At 44.5% G+C, this 20,242-nt stretch overlaps 1 protein-coding gene across 1 annotated transcript in view; it reads left to right on the plus strand.

The window, feature by feature from the left end:
* Nucleotides 1-20,242, plus strand: part of LOC121531934 (RNA polymerase II elongation factor ELL2-like) — a 40,878-nt gene that overhangs the window by 16,177 nt on the left and 4,459 nt on the right. Inside the window, exons 3-8 of the mRNA XM_041837503.2 lie at nucleotides 4,102-4,229; nucleotides 4,955-5,115; nucleotides 9,626-9,870; nucleotides 10,346-10,470; nucleotides 12,096-12,213; nucleotides 12,589-13,042. Coding sequence (XP_041693437.1) covers nucleotides 4,102-4,229; nucleotides 4,955-5,115; nucleotides 9,626-9,870; nucleotides 10,346-10,470; nucleotides 12,096-12,213; nucleotides 12,589-13,042 — 1,231 coding nt within the window. The remainder of the gene's footprint in view (nucleotides 1-4,101; nucleotides 4,230-4,954; nucleotides 5,116-9,625; nucleotides 9,871-10,345; nucleotides 10,471-12,095; nucleotides 12,214-12,588; nucleotides 13,043-20,242) is intronic.

The raw sequence follows: 20,242 nt of genomic DNA on the forward strand, positions 1-20,242 counted from the left end.
CTGAAGACAGGAGAAAGTGGCAGGTAGCCAGTTGATGATGGCCCCTGTTTGCTCAGACAGAGCTTTTAACTGGAGTGCCTCATGTTTTAAAGCCCTTAAACTTCACACCAGGTACTGTAGGGGCTAAAAGCTGCCAGGGGAGATGGTCTCTCCCCCAGGAGCCAGGAGCGCAGAGCTGGGAACTAATGGGTTAAATTACATATGGGTATGAAGATGGAGAAGGAAGCTGTGAATAAAACGGACTGACCTGAGTGACATTGATTAGAATTAGAATGTGAAGTGTGCACAGTGGCGAGGATGGGGGTGACCGGCAACTCTAACGCTTGGCTGGAGGGGGGTGCTCGATGCTCGCCTCACACTGAGGGAATAGAGACAGAGGGATGTGCTGGTGGTATGGGGGTGGGCATATGGGGGTTGGGGATTGCACAGCTAAGACTGTAAACCCTGAGCTGTGCTCCCGCCTGGGGACAGGCAGGCTTTTGTTTTATCAGCATCTCCATTTGAAACAAATCATTCTCCATTGCAATGCTGTCTGCCTTGACCTACTTCTGGAGCCTCTCTTTCTATGACTTGTTGCTTGTAATTTTGGTCAAGACCAATACCACTTTAGACAGCGTCTTGAGGTAATGGGTCCTGACGATATGGCTCTTCTGTTGCTCCTATTTACGCTTTTTTGGTTGATGGCTAGTTCATTAGCAGAAACCTGAAGCAGCCATTAGTGGAATCTTGCCCCACCACTTCATGAAGGGCTGGACAGATATAGGTCAACATAACTAATGGTCAGTTTGATATCGCAAGTGTCCATGGCTGGCTTGCGCTTTGTGTTGCACTGTGTGGCTTGCGTGTTGTGTGCTATAAAGAGAGCTGAGGCTGGGTGATGGGGGTAGGGTGCACAGCTCGCTAGGGGGAGAGAGAGGAGCAATGGGGGGGGTGTTGAAAGAGGAACTGTTTATTGGCTACAAGCTACAGAAACTGCTTATGGCTGTACTGCATGACTGGGCATTTGTGGCAGCTAGAGTCCTGCCTGCCACATCTGCCCCAGCCAGCCTGGAATCAATCACTTTCCAAAGATAACTAAAGAGACTGTTTCAAGCCCCAATGACTGTCCGCTGTTTGTCTTATGGCTCCTAATAAAATGAAAATATTACATACTTTTTTTGTCCTTTGTGTTGTTATCCATGTCACACTAGTCTGACACCATCAGGGAAGTGAAAGTGACTTATTTTCAGATGATATGGCAACAATGGCTGAATTCTGAGTACTGTATGGCTGTGCACTTTCAGTCAGTCAGTCAGTAATCATGCTGGGTCAAAATAAGTAATCATTCTGTGGCCCATCTCTCTGCCCCTTTCAGGCGGTGTCAGAGGAAGGACCTAAAAATTGTCAAAGACTCAAGCCACCCAAGTCATAGACTGTTCTTTCTGCTACTGCACGGCAAGCGGTACCGATGCACAAAGTCTGGAACCAACAGGACCCTGAACAGCATCTACCCCCAAGCCATAAGTTAATTAAATAGTTAACCAAATAGCTACCCGGACTATCTGCATTGACCCTTTTTGCACTAACTTTGTTTGACTCATAACATGCGCTGCTGCTACTGTTTATTATCAATCCTGTTGCCTAGTCACTTTATTCCTAGTTATATGTACACATTTACCTCGTACTCCTGCACATCGACTCAGTACTGGTACCCTGTGTATATAGCCAAGTTATCGTTACTCATTGTGTATTTATTATTACTTTTAATATTACGTGTTTTACTTTTCTATTATTTCTCTATTTTCTTTCTCTCTGCATTGTTGGGACGGGCACCGTAAGTAAGCATTTCACTGTTAGTCTACACCTGTTGTTTATGAAGCATGTGATGAATAAAATCAAATAAAATGTGATCTTGTCCTCAAATTTCCTCTGCTTATTCAGATTGACGAAAGTTGGAAGAGAGGCATCGGGGCGATATGTCTATGTACATAATATGTACATAACCTTTTCAATTTACATTCGCAACAGAATGTCCCATGCTGAGAGAGGGGATGACATTCTTGCTTCTCAGCTCAAATGTACCATAAATATCACAGTACCCACTAGCCAGTAAGCATGCAAACTATTGAACTAGTTAGCTATGCGAGCAACTTTTAATCTACCATATTGCACTCTTGATTAATGCAACAAAACCATATTACACTCTTAAATAATACAACAATTCACAAGCATGTGCAGACATCTAAATGGTTTATTTTTTCGTCCATCTACTCATTAATTTAGATGCAAGACAATAACACAGCCAAAGTGGCACAGGTGCTAGCTAACGTTAGCCAACAACATTTGCTTCATCAAGTAACTTTAGAAAAGCAAAAATGTAAGTTTACCCCTCTCATACAAATATAAAAGTACAGTAACGTTATCATACAGTGTCATTAATATACGGTTCTCTCTACCAGGATTGGGCTAGGAACAGCAAGGGCAAACTGATTAACTGAATTGCTCTGCAAGGACACAGCATTCAGTTAGCAACCACAGAGGAACACTGTGTAATCAATGATACACTACATGTATATGGACACATACTCGTCGAACATCTCATTCCAAAATCATGGGCATTAATATAGAGAGTTGGTCCCCCCTTTGCTGATATAACAGCCTCCACTCTTCTGGGGAGGCCTTTCACTAGATGTTGGAACATTGCTGCGGGGACTTGCTTCCATTCAGCCACAAGAGCATTAGTGAGGTCAGGCACTGATGTTGGGTGATTAGGCCCGCAGTCGGCGTTCCAATTCATCCCAAAGGTGTTCGATGGGGTTGAGGACAGGGCTTTGTGCAGGCAAGTCAAGTTCTTCCACACCGATCTCGATAAACCATTTCTGTATGGACCTCGCTTTGTGCACAGTGGCATTGTCATGCTGAAACAGGAAAGGGCCTTCCCCAAAGTTGGAAGCACAGAATCGTCTAGAATGTCATTGTATGCTGTAGCGTTAAGATTTCCCTTCACTGGAACTAAGGGGCCTAGCCCGAACCATAAAAAACATCCCCAGACCATTATTCCTCCTCCACCAAACTTTACAGTTGGCACTATGCATTGGGGCAGGTAGCGTTCTCCTGGCATCCGCCAAACCCAGATTTGTCCGTCGGACTTCCAGATGGTGAAGTGTGATTCATCACTCCAGAGAACGCGTTTCCACTGCTCCAGAGTCCAATGGCGGCGAGCTTTACACCACTCCAGCCAACGCTTGGCATTGCACATGGTGACCTTAGGCTTGTGTGCAGCTGCTCAGCCATGGAAACCCATTTCATGAAGCTCCCGACTAACAGTTATTGTGCTGACATTGCTTCCAGAGGCAGTTCAACTGTCTGTGAGCTTGTGTGGCCTACAACTTCGTGGCTTAACCGTTGTTGCTCCAAGTCATTTCCAGTTCACAATAACAGCACTTACAATTGACCGGGGCAGCTTTAGCAGGGAGAAACTTGACAAACTGACATTTTGGAAAGGGGGCATCCTATGACAGTGCCACGTTGAAAGTCACTGAGCTCTTCAGTAAGGCCATTCTACTGCCAATGTTTGTCTATGGAGATTGCACGGCAGTGTGGTCGATTTTATACACGTGTCAGCAACGGGTGTGGCTTAAATAGTCGAATCCACTTATTTGAAGGGGTGTCCACATACTTCTGTATATATAGTGTACCTTAGGAGAGCAGAACCACAGCACGGCTTTTGAGATGTGTGCTGATGTTGTTTGGAATTAGATTGGAAAGGGATATGATATGCCTAGTTCACTTTCATCTGCTTCAGATGTGGCTTCATTTGAAATCACATTAAGCCAGAGGCTGCCTGGCTGCCATCCTGAGCAGTGGAATCATACGCAATGTCAATAACCTCAGTGTTCCTATTTAGCAGCTTTTGCTCTCCAATTAAATGTTTAGCCTAATTGATTGTTAGTTACCAAAACTTTTCGGATTGTATGACCCAAACGCAAGGCATTTCATTTAGCATGTTTAGAATATGCAGACGGATGACACAGCTGAATATGCTAAAAATGATAAACATTTATAATTTTACACATGGTCTCCTCGGTGATCTAGCACTCTCTCTTTGTCTCCTGACAACAGTACATCAAGATCCCCGCCCCGTCCCCAGATGCCTCGGACGCACTAAGGGTATTTTCCTTCTACCTGTCCAGTGATAGCAAGGACAAACCTCAGGCCAGCTTCGACTGCATACACCAGTATGTCTCAAGGTAAGCACACACTACTGTTTTCACAGTCAACCACAGATGGAATTCAGTCAGTTCAGTCAAATTGGGACCACAGGACTTCTGAGACACTGCTCTCTTTCTCACACTCTCTCCCATTGCCAACATAAGTAACCCTTGTCACCATGTGACCGCTTCAAATGACAGCTTATCCTCAGACAATTTTTCTTACCATTGCATGTATAGTACAGTTCAGTCTTATTTTAGAACTACTCATAAACTCTGTCCTTTTGAGTTAAGCACTTTCTGTTGAGCTCTTTTTTGTCCTTTGAGTTACTGTAAGTACCAATTTAGCATACTGTGTTGCTAACATTTGACAGTTGAGGTTGGTTGTCTCTAGACCTTTGACCTACACATGTCTGAGGACGGTGAGATCACGGTGTTTGGGGCCATGTGGGGTCAAAGGGTTAGTTGGAGGGGTAGAGTTGTGACGCTCTGTTTGCCCTGCAGCTCAAAGAAGTCTTGTGGCTTTACAATACTTTACTTGTTGTACAGCTTAATGCCTTAACATAGGATGTGAGGAATGAGCATGAGGACAGAAGTCACAGAACCAGTCATGGGAGTGAGACACATGTCACGTAGACAGAAACACACAAAACACATTTTCAAGAAATGCGCTATTGATTTGGAAGTAGTGTGAGAGTTTGTACATTACCTTTTGCTGCTATGTGAGCCTGATCCTCTCCTCTCCTCGCCTCGCCTCGCCTCAGGGAGGGCAGGGAGCACCTGGAGGGCCAGGGCAGTATTCAGGACAAGATCACTGTGTGTGCCACTGATGACTCGTACCAGATGACTCGGGAGCGCATGTCTCAGGTGGAGAAGGACATCATGAGCAGGTCGGCCATCGAGATCAAGCCAGGCTCCACACGTGGTAAGTCTGCAGTCACAGGCTGCTTTTTCCTCTGCTGGCTGAGCTAGGTCCAAACCAGCTTCACACAGAGCCCTTTACCTTTGGGGATCAAGGGCAAAATAATGGAGGTGTTTTAATGTTCTCTGAAAGCTTCTAACCCATCGCCTTTTACCATCTTGTCGTGCTGATAATTGCCATGTAGTGTGGAAGTTATCACATAATTGATTAAAGTACTGGGTTGCAATTATTCATGTGAGAGAGGATACCTCTTTTTCTTCTCCTTTTCCCTTCATTTTAACCAGATTGCTCAGGCACGTTGCCAACCTGCCTGCCAGCTCCATTCATGTGATTGAGTTTGCCAGAAGTATGCACTAACAAGTCTCATGCTGAGTGGATTAAGTTTTGCCTAAGAGTTTAATTACAGTGGCTGCGATTCAATTCGTTTTCATCAGCTGAAATACTGAATTATTGTATGCAGATTCTCTGAAGCAAAGGCCATAATTCACCATAAGTAGTTAAGAACTGACGAAGATCAGAATCAAAACGCTGTCTATTTGTGCCACAATGTAAATATATTATTGTGGGAGCATAGCAGTGCTGTAGATATCTGTATACAGCATGTGAACCAGTGGTCCAAGCACTGCTGCTGCTACTCTGTTTATTATCTATGCATAGTCACTTTAACTCTACCCACATGTACATATTACCTCAATTTCCTCGACTAACCGGTGCCCCCGCACATTGACTCTGTACCGGTACCCCCTGTATATAGCCTCACTATTGTTATTTTACTGCTGCTCTTTAATTATTTGTTGCTTTTATTTCTTCTTATTTTTTTATTGAATGTTTCTTTGGTATTTTGGGGGGATTCATTCTTAAAACTGCATTGTTGGTTAAGGGCTTGATTTGATGTGCATTAGTTATATTTCATGCAGGAGGATGCATACACAGGCATACTTCTGTGTCTTCTGGTGGGTTCTATCTCATAGTCTGAATGGACAGACTACCGGTTACTGATGCCGTGTATTATAACCTGGACAGACGCGTAGAACTGCAGTCTTCATGACATAATATGTATGTGTGGGTTTAAGCCACGTAGAGCTCTTCTTTGCCGACACTGACAGTTTTACACATATTGTCTAAAACATAAATAGGCTGTGGGACTATTTAAGATACTATTTGAAGAGGTAGGTTTTCAGATGTTTTTGGAAGATGGGCAGGAACTCTGCTGTCCTAGCTTCAGAGGGACCATTGGGGTGCCAGGACAGAGAAGAGCTTGGACTGGGCTGAGCGGGAGCTTCCGTCCCATAGGGGTGGGATGGCCAAGAGACCAGAGGTGGCAGAACACATGACATGCCATGCTCTGCTGTTGAAATAGGCTTTTTGAGGGCTCTTGCATAATCCTGTTCAAGGTAGCTGTCATGTTGAGATTGCTGTGTAATATCTCTGCTGAATGGGTGCAAAACAAAGACTGAATTCTAATCCAAATAATTCATTTTACATGAAAGTTAATCAAGTGAAAATGAGGACGTCCACTTGCAACCTTAGTCTGGGAACATTGACATTGGTTTCATAGGGTTTAAGGCACACAACTGGACTCACTTTCCCACAGCATGGACAGGACAGTAAGGCACCCATTCAAAGGGAACTGAAATTAAAGGGTTATAAACTATATGTCATATGCGCTACTGTGCACACAAACCTCCTTTGGTAGCCAGCAGCCAGCAGTATTTCTGTGGTACAGTAATTCTGTACCACAGATAAAATAAAAATGATAGTTTGCAGGCTAGGAGAATGGCTACGATTTAGTTTTAATGTATGGCTCAAATACTTTCCCAGTGAAAGGATTTTTGAAGAAGTTCTGTAAAAGGCATTTTAAAGTCATCTCTGACCATTTTATACTGTAGCTGTACAAAACTGTCTTATAAAGGGAATGTGTTTTAGTTTAACATATTCAGTGGCGATAGAAGTATAGTGAAGCTATATCTGGAAACCACTGGCATCCCCATCTCCCACCACCTGTCTGCTAGTATTGAGGTTAAGAAGGGTTAGGCCTGGTTAGTCCAGTTAGTGTTAGGTCTGGTTAGAATCATTTATCTTGTTAGGAAAAGGCCTGAGAACATCAGGTAGCAGTAGAACATGCTACAGCACTCCTCCCTCTGGTCTATAGGAAGGCCTTTACCCCCAAGGAGTGAGGAATACCACACACTGTGTGCAGTCTTTCAGTTAAGATAATAAACCAAGATCCTAACTCTGTGATCACTAAAGATCCCATGGCACTTATTGCTAGAGTAGGGAATAACCCCACCATCCTGGATAAACTCCCAACCTGGGAACCATGGAGAACTCAGCCTGTTATAGGCACACTATCTCCTCACATCTCTGCATGGTCTGGTGTCAGTCTGACGTACATTACTTATGGTTGTGATACACTACACCTTGGTGACAGATGGGATGAGGAACACCCATACAATATCAAGCTGAGCCATTATATAGTCTTTGGTGTAACCATACATTTTGGGTGAATGCTACTGTTTTGGTTTCAATGTTATCAACATGGTTGTGTCCAAACGTGATTATTTAGTTACTGCTTTAGATTTTTTTAGGGCACGTTTCACAAATATTTTTTAGCAACAAAGGAACCAACCCATATCATATTTCTGATAAGCTAAGTATGTTTTAGTCAAGCATGTTCAGTGTTCTGCTGGTTTCATGTAAAAGCTATACAGTAGACAGAATGGCGCTTTGCAAACCTTCCCATAACCAACTACATGACAAGCAGATTTAATTTATTGTTGTTAGCGTCTAGTCACTGCATGTTTAAAATGTTGCAACACAGGCTATTTCACTACACTACAGGAAGATATTGAACTATAAATTGTATGTGTCTTGAACCACGGTAATCAAGCTTTGGAAACTTCATTGCATTTGGCAAAAGCAGAGATTTACCCTCAGGCCTAGAGTTGATTTAAAATTACACCCTTTAATCTTACTGGGGTTCATAGTATATGTTGATGATATCCTAATTTCTCACATTATGAAAATGTCAGGAATTGTTTGTGTAACTGTTATGCAAAGCATTTCAAATAGGCGACCTTGAAGAATACAGACATTTTGAAGACTTGTTAACCAATATGTTTTTAAAGCTAGAATCCTTAGTTGAAACAATAACAAAGCATTTCCCTTCCTCTGTTTTGGTAAAATGCTGAGTGATGGGCCTTGAGAAGTGAAACCACTCTCATAGACAGAGCAATGGATGCAAGGACTGACCATCTATGATATCAAAATGATAGTTTTAACCATGCTTTGAGGCTATACAGTGTTTGTTTACATTTACATTGTTTCCAAACATTGGAGTTTTAGAAGTTTATATTTTGTGTTCTGATGGGGTAAAACAGTTGAACTAAGCTCATAAGGCATTTATACGTTTTATTCTTCAAGAATCAATGGGTATATATTATTAAATGGATGTAGCAACTGCAGATTCTAGCTTTAACATTATTACATTCCAGTTGTGCAACAACTGTGGACTTTTAGAAATGTCAAATTGAGTGCATGGAGCCAGATAGTATTTTACGGAGTATGTAAATCAACTAGGTCCATATGTCATAGAGTGAATCAACTCTTTCATGTACAGTGCAGCTGAGTTCTAGCTTTACATAATGCAGTAGATACCAGAACCACTCTGCTTCCATGAAGAGGCTGTGCTTTTCGTCCTATAGCAACCTTCAAAGCAGAGCTTAAACTTTTAATGAGATCAGGGTTGGGAGATATATCTATAAGCACCGCCACGTCCTGCTGGCTTGGAGCCAGGAGAATTAGTGCTGCAACAGGAAGAAAGGGCCTCTGTGTATGAGTGAGGTTCTTCAGTTTCCATGCTCCTCTGCTTGCACAGGAGCCGGTTAACTTCACTGGCAACTCTTTCACTGAACTCCCATCCTGGCGCTGCGCACCAACACTTGAGTGTGTATGTGTACAGGAGGCTGTTTGCGATCTGGCTAAATATATTTGTTCAGACGCTATTTCCTGCTAGGGACACAAGGTGCCATTCCTGTGTGCAGTGTTTGCATACTGTATTTATGACAGACATCATCTGTCAAGACAAAGCACATCTGGTTTTACTTCCGGCCTGTGTCTCACACATTATACCAGGCCTTTTTTGCATAACTGGCCTGAGGATTGGCTGAGAATTGGCACTGTGTTGAGTTGCTGGGCTATTCAGAGAAGTGGCGGTCTATTTTGAATCCTGTTCAGAGGCAGTCAGAACAAGCATAATCCTCCGTCCCGCGCTCGGCACAGTTCCAGTGTACTGCTTGGCTTTCTATGAGCGCTTTGGATTATCCAAGTGATAATTGTGGTAATTGCTGAAACTTTCACTGAATGACAAGAGCACAAAACCACTACTCGTTACTTGGTAACAGTAGCTTAGATGTGTAAGAAGGTAGCTTTTATGTCTAAAAAATTGTGTGTATGTCACTAACATTGTTCTCATCAAATGGCACCTCTCTGTGTATCTACCTTTCTCTGTCAGGTAAATGTGTGAAGATCCAGAGGAAGCAGGGCCTGTCGTCAAACATGGACAGCAGCAGCAACAGGCACTCCCCCAGCAGCAAGAGGAGCGGGGCCCCCAGCCCAGTGGCCCTCAGGCCCCTAAGAGACCGCATCATCCACGTCCTTGCCTTGAAGGCCTACAGGAAGCCTGAGCTTCTGCTGTGGCTGGAGAGGGAGAGGGCCAGTCCTAAGGACAAGGCTGACCTGGGAGCAGTACTGGACGAGGTGAGACCTCTAGAACACAACACGACACTACAATAAACTGTACTCTGGTACTAGGCTGCAGGTGCATGGTAGGCACTGGTTTCACTGAGTGCAGATCAAACTCAATAGCGCACAACTTTTGCATATTGTAGTCCAATTGTAATGCATTTCAAATGAATAAACCTAATCTATTTTGGTAAATGAAACACATGTAAAACATCACAGCAACTTTAAAAGTGCCTCGGGGATTCAGGTGCATTTATAAGCAATTATAAATCCCTCTAGGGGTTCCAAATGTAAACACTGCAGAGTAGCCTCTCTCTCTTGCTGTTTTGCTCTCTTTGTCACGGAGGCATTCTAGGTAGACTAGATTTGGTACTGCATTTGTGACTAACTGGGCACAGCCTGCCAGTTGATCCTTTTTTTAACCAGGGTCAAAACTGCAACTAACGCTTCAGAGACAGAGGGCTAAAATGTGTTTGTCATTGATTTGCAGGTTGCTAAACTGAATCCCAAAGACCACAGCTTTACTCTGAAGGATGAGTTCTACAGTCACGTCCAGAAGGATTGGCCCGGTTACCTAGAGGAAGAGAAGCAGCTCATCCATAGGCTCCTGGCCAGGTGGGTGTGGCTTGTACTTCTACTCACCTGTCTTCTCTAGCACCAGTGAATATTTTAATATTACCTGTATATCAACATGATGTTGGTGTCATGGTGGAGAGTCCCCTTGTCTGTAGTTTATCTTAATGTAACATTGTAAGCTTCAGTAATTGGATTTTTATTTATTTTTATTTTACCTTTATTTAACTAGGCAAGTCAGTTAAGAACAAATTCTTATTTACAATGACGGCCTACACCAGCCAAACCCGGACGACGCTGGGCCAATTGTGCGCCGCCCTATGGGACTCCCAATCACGGCCGGTTGTGATACAGCCTGGAATCAAACCAGGGGGTCTGTAGTGACGCCTTAAGCACTGAGATGCAGTGCCTTAGACCGCTGCGCCACTCGGGAGCCCATTACCTCTCCTCAGTAGCGGGGTGCTCTGATGCTTTTTGACAACGTGCTGGCGTTAAGACTGCAGGCCCACTGGATTACTGTGGCAGGCCGCTGTGATCATGTTGAAAGGAGAGACTCTAAATGACTATTTCTCTGCACAGATAAATGTCTTAATGGGCACATTTATCAAAGTGGGGAGAGAAATATTCTCTGCATGGTGTTGCCAAATAGTATTAATGTAGAGGACAGCAGCCTGGCTGAGCTTTTTAGAATGAGAGAGTGGATATCCACCTCCTGCCTACTTACTGTGCAACTGACTGTTGCCCTTCTGTTTACACTACTGACTCAGATGTTATAAAGAGTGTTGTGAATGTACATGATACGGGTGCTGTTGACTTGGCTCATAACTATATGACCGTTCTTTAATTATAACGAAGAGCCTTTTCTTATAGTTTATCTCAGATAGCAACTTCATTTGGATGTGGTTAGTATCAGAATCCAACCAGGCTGGTAGCCTAGTCTGTCCGAGGGTCTCATGTCTGGAATGTCCTGAAAGCCAGTGGTGCTTCCAGCAGATTCCATTGATCATCTAGTTAAAATGATCATGCTGCTCCTGTGGGAGGTATGATTGAACTCTGATTCCAGTGAGGTTTCTGTGAGGAAGGAGCTGGAGGAAGCAGATTGCCAGTGGAGAGAGGAGTGTTTAGCCTAACAGAGCCTGCATCTGGCACCATTGTTCTCCTCACTGAGGTGACTGGACACTGCTCCGCATTAGTGCCTGCCTCTTACAGATGTAATCTGTGTTCTGTAACCTAGAAACACTACAGACAGCCTAACACTTTGAAACATGCAGAAAAACTTGTCAGTTTCACTCTGAGGTCAAGTGTAGAAAACTGGTGTGTTGTAAAATATGTGGGAGTGTAATGTCTGTCTGACAGCGTGGTTCCATTTGTTATTTTGCAAATATGAATATAAACAGCAGCGTCTAAGGCAGACTTTGCTTGTAATTTATGTATCTTGATCCTGAAGTTACAGTAACCAAATGGTTATTTGTGTTTTGTTTTGTTTTCCTCTGTTAACATGGCCCCACCTCTTTCACTTCACTGGAAACCATACAATTGCAGTTGGAGTTTGAACCATTATTTACAAACTAATACGTCTGTCCAAAGTGAAGTTTAAAGCTTAAATGATCTGCCCTAACATAAACGGAATAGCAAAGTAAAAATGTCTTCCCCTTTTAATGTTGCAGGAAACTGCAGCCACTGAGCTTCAGTAGCCAGTTGAAGAGTTTCCAGTCAAACCATTCATTCCACAAAACCCCTGGGGATTCTCCGTCACAACTCAGCCCAGTCAAGACTCCCTCTGTGGTAAATACTCACCTTCCTTACTCTAAAATAATTTCTACATCCTGCCCTTCCTCACTGTTTCTTTTCTTATAAGCTTGAGATTTATTAGAAATGAAAGAGAATACAGAGATTAATTTCAAGGGTTAAATTATTTGTGTTTGAGTAGTGGATCAGTGTTATGCTTTTTGACAAGACGTGGGCTTACTGCAAAATAAGATTGAGTACAGGAGGAATGAGAGGAACGTTTCTTGGTGTGGCAGCATCTGCTTTTTATTTATGGGAGTGCTGGAGGCAGTTCAGTCACTGCCGTTTTCAGGGGCCAGTTAGGATGTTTTAATGGTTAGTCTTCACCAAGAAGTCTTACAGGTAAAACCTCTTCTCTTCCCCTTCTCATAGAAACGCCCCTTGCCCTCCGACCTATTTGATTTTCAGACCCCCAAGAAGCAAAGACTAGATCACAGTTTACCCCTGCAGTCGCCTTCCAATGGACACCTTGGTCCCATTGGAGCCCGTAGCTCATCTGGTCCAGGCAACACCAGTGTACAGACCAAAACAGAGTTTGAGAGAACCAACAATCATGTCCAGGGAAGCCCTAATGGTCTCTACACACGGCACAAACTGGATGGTTCCTCCAGTATTCCCAAGCTGGAGAGGACAGAGCCGGTCCCAGCAGTACCAAGCCCCAAGGCCCCACAAACTGAGCCCTCCATCTGCACTGACCAGCAGCTAGCTGACGGCCAGCACAAAAAGAAGAAGTCCAAGAAGCACAAAGACAAGGAACGGGAACACTTAAAACAAGACTGGATAGAGAACAGTCCCGACCTGAAGCAGAACCAGGAACATCTCAATGGTAAGAAAAGCACACTTTGATTCCCAATGTAATTTTCAACAAAATCATATAATTTTGAGACCTTGTTGGCTGGAATGATAGCAGAAACAAAACATGTTGACAATGATACAGTAATCATATGGGTATATTTACAGCAGAGTTTCCGATAGCCGCTAATAGCCGGCTATTGGCTATTTTTTTTTTTAAGCCAATGAATACAATTGGTGCTGGTCAATTTTCCGGGAGAAGAAAAATCCCATTGCGAAATAATGCTTTTTAGCCTATTCATTGATGGAAATCAAATCAAATCAAATCAAATTTTATTGGTCACATGCGCCGAATACAACAAGTGCAGACATTACAGTGAAATGCTTACTTACAGCCCTTAACCAACAGTGCGTTTATTTTAAACAAAAAAAGTAAGAATAAAACAACAACAAAAAAAAGTGTTGAGAAAAACAAAGAGCAGAAGTAAAATAAAGTGACAGTAGGGAGGCTATATATACAGGGGGGTTAACGGTGCAGAGTCAATGTGCGGGGGCACCGGCTAGTTGAGGTAGTTGAGGTAATATGTACATGTGGGTAGAGTTAAAGTGACTATGCATAAATACTTAACAGAGTAGCAGCAGCGTAAAAAGGATGGGGTGGGGGGCAGTGCAAATAGTCCGGGTAGCCATGATTAGCTGTTCAGGAGTCTTATGGCTTGTGGGTAGAAGCTGTTGAGAAGTCTTTTGGACCTAGACTTGGCACTCCGGTACCGCTTGCCGTGCGGTAGCAGAGAGAACAGTCTATGACTAGGGTGGCTGGAGTCTTTGACAATTTTGAGGGCCTTCCTCTGACACCGCCTGGTATAGAGGTCTTGGATGGCAGGGAGCTTTGCCCCAGTGATGTACTGGGCCGTACGCACTACCCTCTGTAGTGCCTTGCGGTCAGAGGCCAAGCAGTTGCCATACCAGGCGGTGATGCAACCAGTCAGGATGCTCTCGATGGTGCAGCTGTAGAATTTTTTTGAGGATCTGAGGACCCATGCCAAATCTTTTTAGTCTCCTGAGGGGGAATAGGCTTTGTCGTGCCCTCTTCACGACTGTCTTGGTGTGCTTGGACCATGATAGTTCGTTGGTGATGTGGACACCAAGGAACTTGAAGCTCTCAACCTGTTCCACTACAGCCCCGTCGATGAGAATGGGGGCGTGCTCAGTCCTCTTTTTTTTTCCTGTAGTCCACAATCATCTCCTTTGTCTTGGTCACGTTGAGGGAGAGGTTGTTGTCCTGGCACCACACGGCCAGATCTCTGACCTCCTCCCTATAGGCTGTCTCATCGTTGTCGGTGATCAGGCCTACCACTGTTGTGTCGTCGGCAAACTTAATGATGGTGTTGGAGTCGTGCCTGGCCATGCAGTCATGGGTGAACAGAGAGTACAGGAGGGGACTGAGCACGCACCCCTGAGGGGCCCCCGTGTTGAGGATCAGTGTGGCAGATGTGTTGTTACCTACCCTTACCTACCAGTCGATGTAAATACATTTGACTGGTCATGCTTATCGGTCTATAGGTTAATTTGCATAATTTAGTGGAATTAAATTGGCACATGGGTACAGTATATTTGTTATGTATCTTATATATCACATATGTACAGCATCTCAAACAACAAACATAGGCAACGCAAGGCAGGCTTCATCAGCATATCACACACCACTTTGCAATGAGCTGGAGGCAGTATGCATTTAGAAAACATATGCTTAATTGTTTGAAACCTGAACGTTTTAATACATATTATGAGGCATGTCTTACCTTGCTTCAAAGTAGCCAAGCCAAAATCAGACCATATCTGTGGAGGCAATTATTTTATATCAACTTTCTTTCATTGTCCAGTAGCCACAATCCTAGTCATATTAGCAACCCATACTAGTTGTTGCATATTTGATCTCCCCTCTTTCAACATTTCTACCCCTACCTACATGTACACTACCGGTCCAAAAGTTTTAGAACACCTACTCATTCAAGGGTTTTTCTTTATTTTTACTATTTTCTACATTGTAGAATAATAATGAAGACATCAAAACTATGAAATAACACATATGGAATCATGTAGTAACCCAAAAAGTGTTAAACAAATCAAAATATATTTTAGATTCTTCAAATAGCCACCCTTTGCCTTGATGACAGCTTTGCACACTCTTGGCATTCTCTCAACCAGCTTCATGAGGTAGTCACCTGGAATGCATTTCAATTACATGTTTAGTCATTTAGCAGACGCTCTTATCCAGAGCGACTTACAGTTAGTGAATACATATTTTTTATTTTTTATTTTATACTGCCCCCCCGTGGGAATCGAACCCACAACCCATGCTCTATCAACTGAGCTACATCCCTGCCGGCCATTCCCTCCCCTACCCTGGACGACGCTGGGCCAATTGTGCGCCGCCCATGAGTCTCCCGGTCGCGGCCGGCTGCGACAGAGCCTGGATTCGAACCAGGATCTCTAGTGGCACAGTTAGCACTGCGATGCAGTGCCTTAGACCACTGCGCCACTCTGCGAGTACTGCGAGTACTTAGTACAATTAACAGGTGTGCATTCTTAAAAGTTAATTTGTGGAATTTCTTTCCTTCTTAATGTGTTTGAGCCAATCAGATTTGTTGTGACAAGGTGTGTGTGTGGGGGGGGGGGGTATACAGAAGATAGCCCTATTTGGTAAAAGACCAAGTCCATATTATGGCAAGAACAGCTCAAATAAGCAAAGAGAAACGACAGTCCATCATTACTTTAAGACATGAAGGTCAGTCAATACGGAAAATGTCAATGAACGTTTCTTCAAGTGCAGTCGCAAAAACCAACAAGCGCTATGATGAAACTTGCTCTCATGAGGACCACCACAGGAATGGAAGTCCCAGAGTTACCTCTGCTGCAGAGGATAAGTTCATTAGAGTTTCCAGCCTCAGAAATTGCAGCCCAAATAAATGCTTCACAGAGTTCAAGTAACAGACACATCTCAACATCAACTGTTCAGAGGAGACTGTGTGAATCAGGCCTTCATGGTCGAATTGCTGCAAAGAAACCACTACTAAAGGACACCAATAAGAAGAAGAGATTTGCTTGGGCCAAGAAACACGAGCAATGGACATTGTGTCCTTTGGTCTGGAGTCCAAATTGGAGATTTTTGGTTCCAACCGCCGTGTCTTTATGAGACGCGGTGTGGGTGAACGGATGATCTCCGCATGTGTTTTTCCCACAGTAAAGCATGGAGGAGGAGGTGTAATGGTGTGGGGGTGCTTGGCTGGTGACACTGTCTGTGATTTATTTAGAATTCAAGGCACACTTAACCAGCATGGCTACCACAGCATTCTGCATCGATACGCCATCCCATCTGGTTTGGGCTTAGTGGGACTATCATTTGTTTTTCAAGAGGACAATGACCCAACACACCTCCAGGCTGTGTAAGGGCTATTTTACCAAGAAGGAGAGTGATGGAGTGCTGCATCAGATGACCTGGCCTCCACAATCCCCCGACCTCAACCAAATTGAGATGGTTTGGGATGAGTCGGACCGCAGAGTGAAGGAAATGCAGTCAACAAGTGCTCAGCATATGTGGGAACTCCTTCAAGACTGTTGGAAAAGCAGATGAGAGAATGCCAAGAGTGTGCAAAGCTGTCATCAATGCAAAGGGTGGCTATTTGAAGAATCTCAAATATAAAATATATTTTGATTTGTTTAACACTTTTTTGGTTACTACATGATTCCATATGTGTTATTTCATAGTTTTGATGTCTTCACTATTATTCTACAATGTAGAAAATAGTAAAAATAAAGAAAAACCCTTGAATGAGTAGGTGTTCTAAAACCTTTGACCGGTAGTGTACATATTACCTCAATTACCTAGACTAACCTGTACCCCTGCACATTGACTCGGTTCCCCCCGAATATACATTTACATTTACATTTTAGTCATTTAGCAGACGCTCTTATCCAGAGCAACTTACAGTTAGTGAGTGCATACATTATTCTTTTTTAATATAGCCTCATTATTGTTATTTTGTGTTCTTTTTTTGTTCTTTTTTTTTTTACTTTAGTTTATTTAGTAAATGTTTTCTTCATTCTTATTTTTCTTAAAACTGCATTGTTGGTTAATTTGATTTGATATTTTCGCCCTTTTGACATCAGTGTTTTCCCGCTAATTGTATTATGGAACGAACATTCATGCATAGTCTACTGCCTTGTGCACATTGCTGTGCTTATAATGTGAAGAAACAATAGTTTATCAACATTTTAAGCTAAATGTTCTATTCTGTTGCATCAGAATCATTGCTTTTTAACTTTTTTTTTTTTTATGTAGCCTAGGCCGACTGGTTGTATGAATTTGGGATCTATCGTCCCACAACTGTCCCAGAGTCTGTTTGGAATAGGCTATTTCTTTCTAGAAAAGCTGACCAATAGAATAGGTTTACTTTTCTACAATGGGGGATTGTAGATTTACATAGCCTAGTGATTTTGCTGTTCGTTACTCCTCTTGCTGGCTGAGGAAAAGTAAATGTGGACAGTTATTCTAATATCTACAAAGTGCACATCAGACTTCGGTAAGAAGGACTGCACAACGTTGCATCCTCGACTTGCATGTTCTGTTAATATGAATGACCATAATCTAAAGGTGATTTCTGTCATTCTGAGCACCGTGGGTGGACGCCCTAATCAGGTTACTGTGACGTCACGAGAGGCTACACAGCTTTCAGCGGGATTGCTCAAGTAGTGCAAGGAGACAAGGTTCAAACAAAACAAGGATTTTATTATAGGTCTTGGGAAATTAACGAAAATATAACAAAATTCTGTTCTCTTGTGGCTCTTTAAGGGTTAACAGTTCAGGGATGTCTCTTCCACATCCAAAATCATAATTCTCACTCGCTCAGATAACTTTTCCCCAGCCTTACTGTAGTCCACGTTGCAGCTAGTGGCCAACCCAGCAAAAAGTCCTTCCAAATGTCTCTCACGTATTTCCACAGGTGCATATATCCAAAGGTGAGTATTTCCCAAAGGTAAGTATCTCCAAATCCTTATATTCCTCATGGAAGTGGACGTGCAGCACTCTTGTCCTCCAGAGAGCCCAGGTTGGAGACTGTGTCTCTTCCCTTCCCAAACCTTCAGCTCATCAGCTCCTCATTTGTTTCAGCTGCGTGGGAAGATTGGCCATAGAGGGGTGGAGTTCCCGACCATACCAGCAGATGGAGCCATAGCTGTCTGGGTTTGCAGCCACCTCAGGGGGATGTAACGTCCCTCCAGGACACAGCCTCTCGTGACATCACACATCCCCCTCCTCGGGACCGACGTCCTCGTCGGGTAAAGGCAGCGAAGAAGGCATCACGCCGGGAGAGGGCGTCCGCATTGCCGTGGTGCTTGCCAGACTGCTCTCTCTTCAACTCCTCCAACTCTAGGACCAGGGACTCAGCCTCCTGTTGTCTCTCCTTGAGTTTCTTACTGAACGCATCAGCCTTGGTTTTAGCAGAGTTTAGCTTCTGTTGAGCAGCTTTCAGTTCCTTCTCTCTCTCTGCCTCCGCATTCTTCATCTTGTTCTCCAACACCTTGTACTTCTCCTCTGCCTTCTTCTGGACCTCCTTACTACTGCGCAGGGTCTCCTCACACTCCTCGATGGTCCTGCGCAGCCTCTCCAGCTCCTCCTGTTGCTTAGGGAAGGAGCTCTGTTGGAGTTTAGCCTGGAGGATATCTAACTCTTCTGTCTTCATGTCTAACTGTTGCTTTAACAAACGATACCTCTCAGCGGTCCCCTTCAGACCAGACAGTTCTTTGTCCAGATTCTGTAGCTCCGTCTCTGTGTCGGTCTGGGCACCTGCCATCCCTATCAGAGCCCGGGCGGGAGTGAGTAACTCGGAGGATTGCACCGGAGCCTTCCCAGGATGAGTCTTGCCTCTCCGTTTCCGAGGTACTCGGGTTATCCTCTCCTGAGACTCTCTCCAGAGTGGGTAAAAGGCTGGGCAGTCTCGTCCCAATTAGGACAGGGACGGGGAGGGAATCAACCACCCCCGCCGTCGTGTGTATGGTTCCCCGTGTGCTGGTCATTGTAAGTTCAGTAATGGGGTATTCTCTGGTGTCCCCATGGACACAGGAAACTGGGAGGACTTTCCCCGGGGTCAGACACGTTGGGCCCACCAAATCCTTACGCACCAGGGTGGCCCGGCTACCAGAATCCAGTAAGGCCTCCACATCATGGTGATTCACAGTTACCGGGCAGGTGGGGGGTCGATCTGGGCCGCCATCTACGACTCCCAAGAGCGAGGCAAAAGCGGTGTGTGGGTGCTGAGCTGGAGGACTCCGCAGTGGGCATAGGTTCATCGGCTGGTTTCCCACACTGCCAGGAGATATGTCCCATCTCCCCACACCGGTAACACTGTCGAAGTTTCCCCCTCCTGGTGTACTCTTCTTGGACCCGCCTGGTTTCTGGCTCCCCCTGGAGCCGGGATAAGTCCTGACGTGGCTGGGTTCGAGACCTTGGGGTCCTTTGGACGGGTTCTTCCCATTTGTGGTGGGGCCGCACTCCTGGGGTCTTTTTCGGGAAGCATTCAGCATCTCCGCTGTGGCCTGGTACTTTTCCACAGCTTCCACGGTCAGATCAGCCGTGGTCAAGGCCTGTTGACTGATGAACCGTTTTGCCTCATAAGGCAGGGGCGCGTAGGTAACGATCCACCACAACGGCCTCCACCACCGCCGCTGCTGTATTCCTCTGCGGATCCAGCCATTTCCTTGCGATTCGGACAAGTTCATGCATCTGCGCCCGAGGAGGTTGGTCTGGTTGGAAGGTCCAGCTGTGAAAGCGCTGGGCCATACCAAACTTTGTGAGTCCATATCTGCTGAGGATCTCAGACTTCAGGGCATCATAGTCAGTAACCTGGTCAGGGCCCAGGTCCCGGACAGCATTCAGCGATTCCCCGGTTAGAAAGGGGGCTAACAGACCAACCCACTGTTGCTTGGGCCAGGCTTCCCTAGTGGCCGTGGCCTCAAATGCATGCAGGTATGCCTCAATGTCATCGGTAGCTCCCATCTTAGATATAAAGTCACTTGCCTTTATTGGGCGGGTATTTTGGACAACCCTCTGTCTCTGCAACTGCAATTCCTCTGCCTTCAGAAGGTTGGCTTTCTTTTGCTCCTCCAAGAGAGCCACGTTTGCTTGCATCTGGGCTTGCTGGCCAGCAACAAGGGCTTTCAATATGTCCTCCATTTC

The sequence above is a fragment of the Coregonus clupeaformis genome, chromosome 19 (genome assembly GCF_020615455.1).
Source record: "Coregonus clupeaformis isolate EN_2021a chromosome 19, ASM2061545v1, whole genome shotgun sequence".
In the NCBI taxonomy this organism is placed as follows: domain Eukaryota; kingdom Metazoa; phylum Chordata; class Actinopteri; order Salmoniformes; family Salmonidae; genus Coregonus; species Coregonus clupeaformis.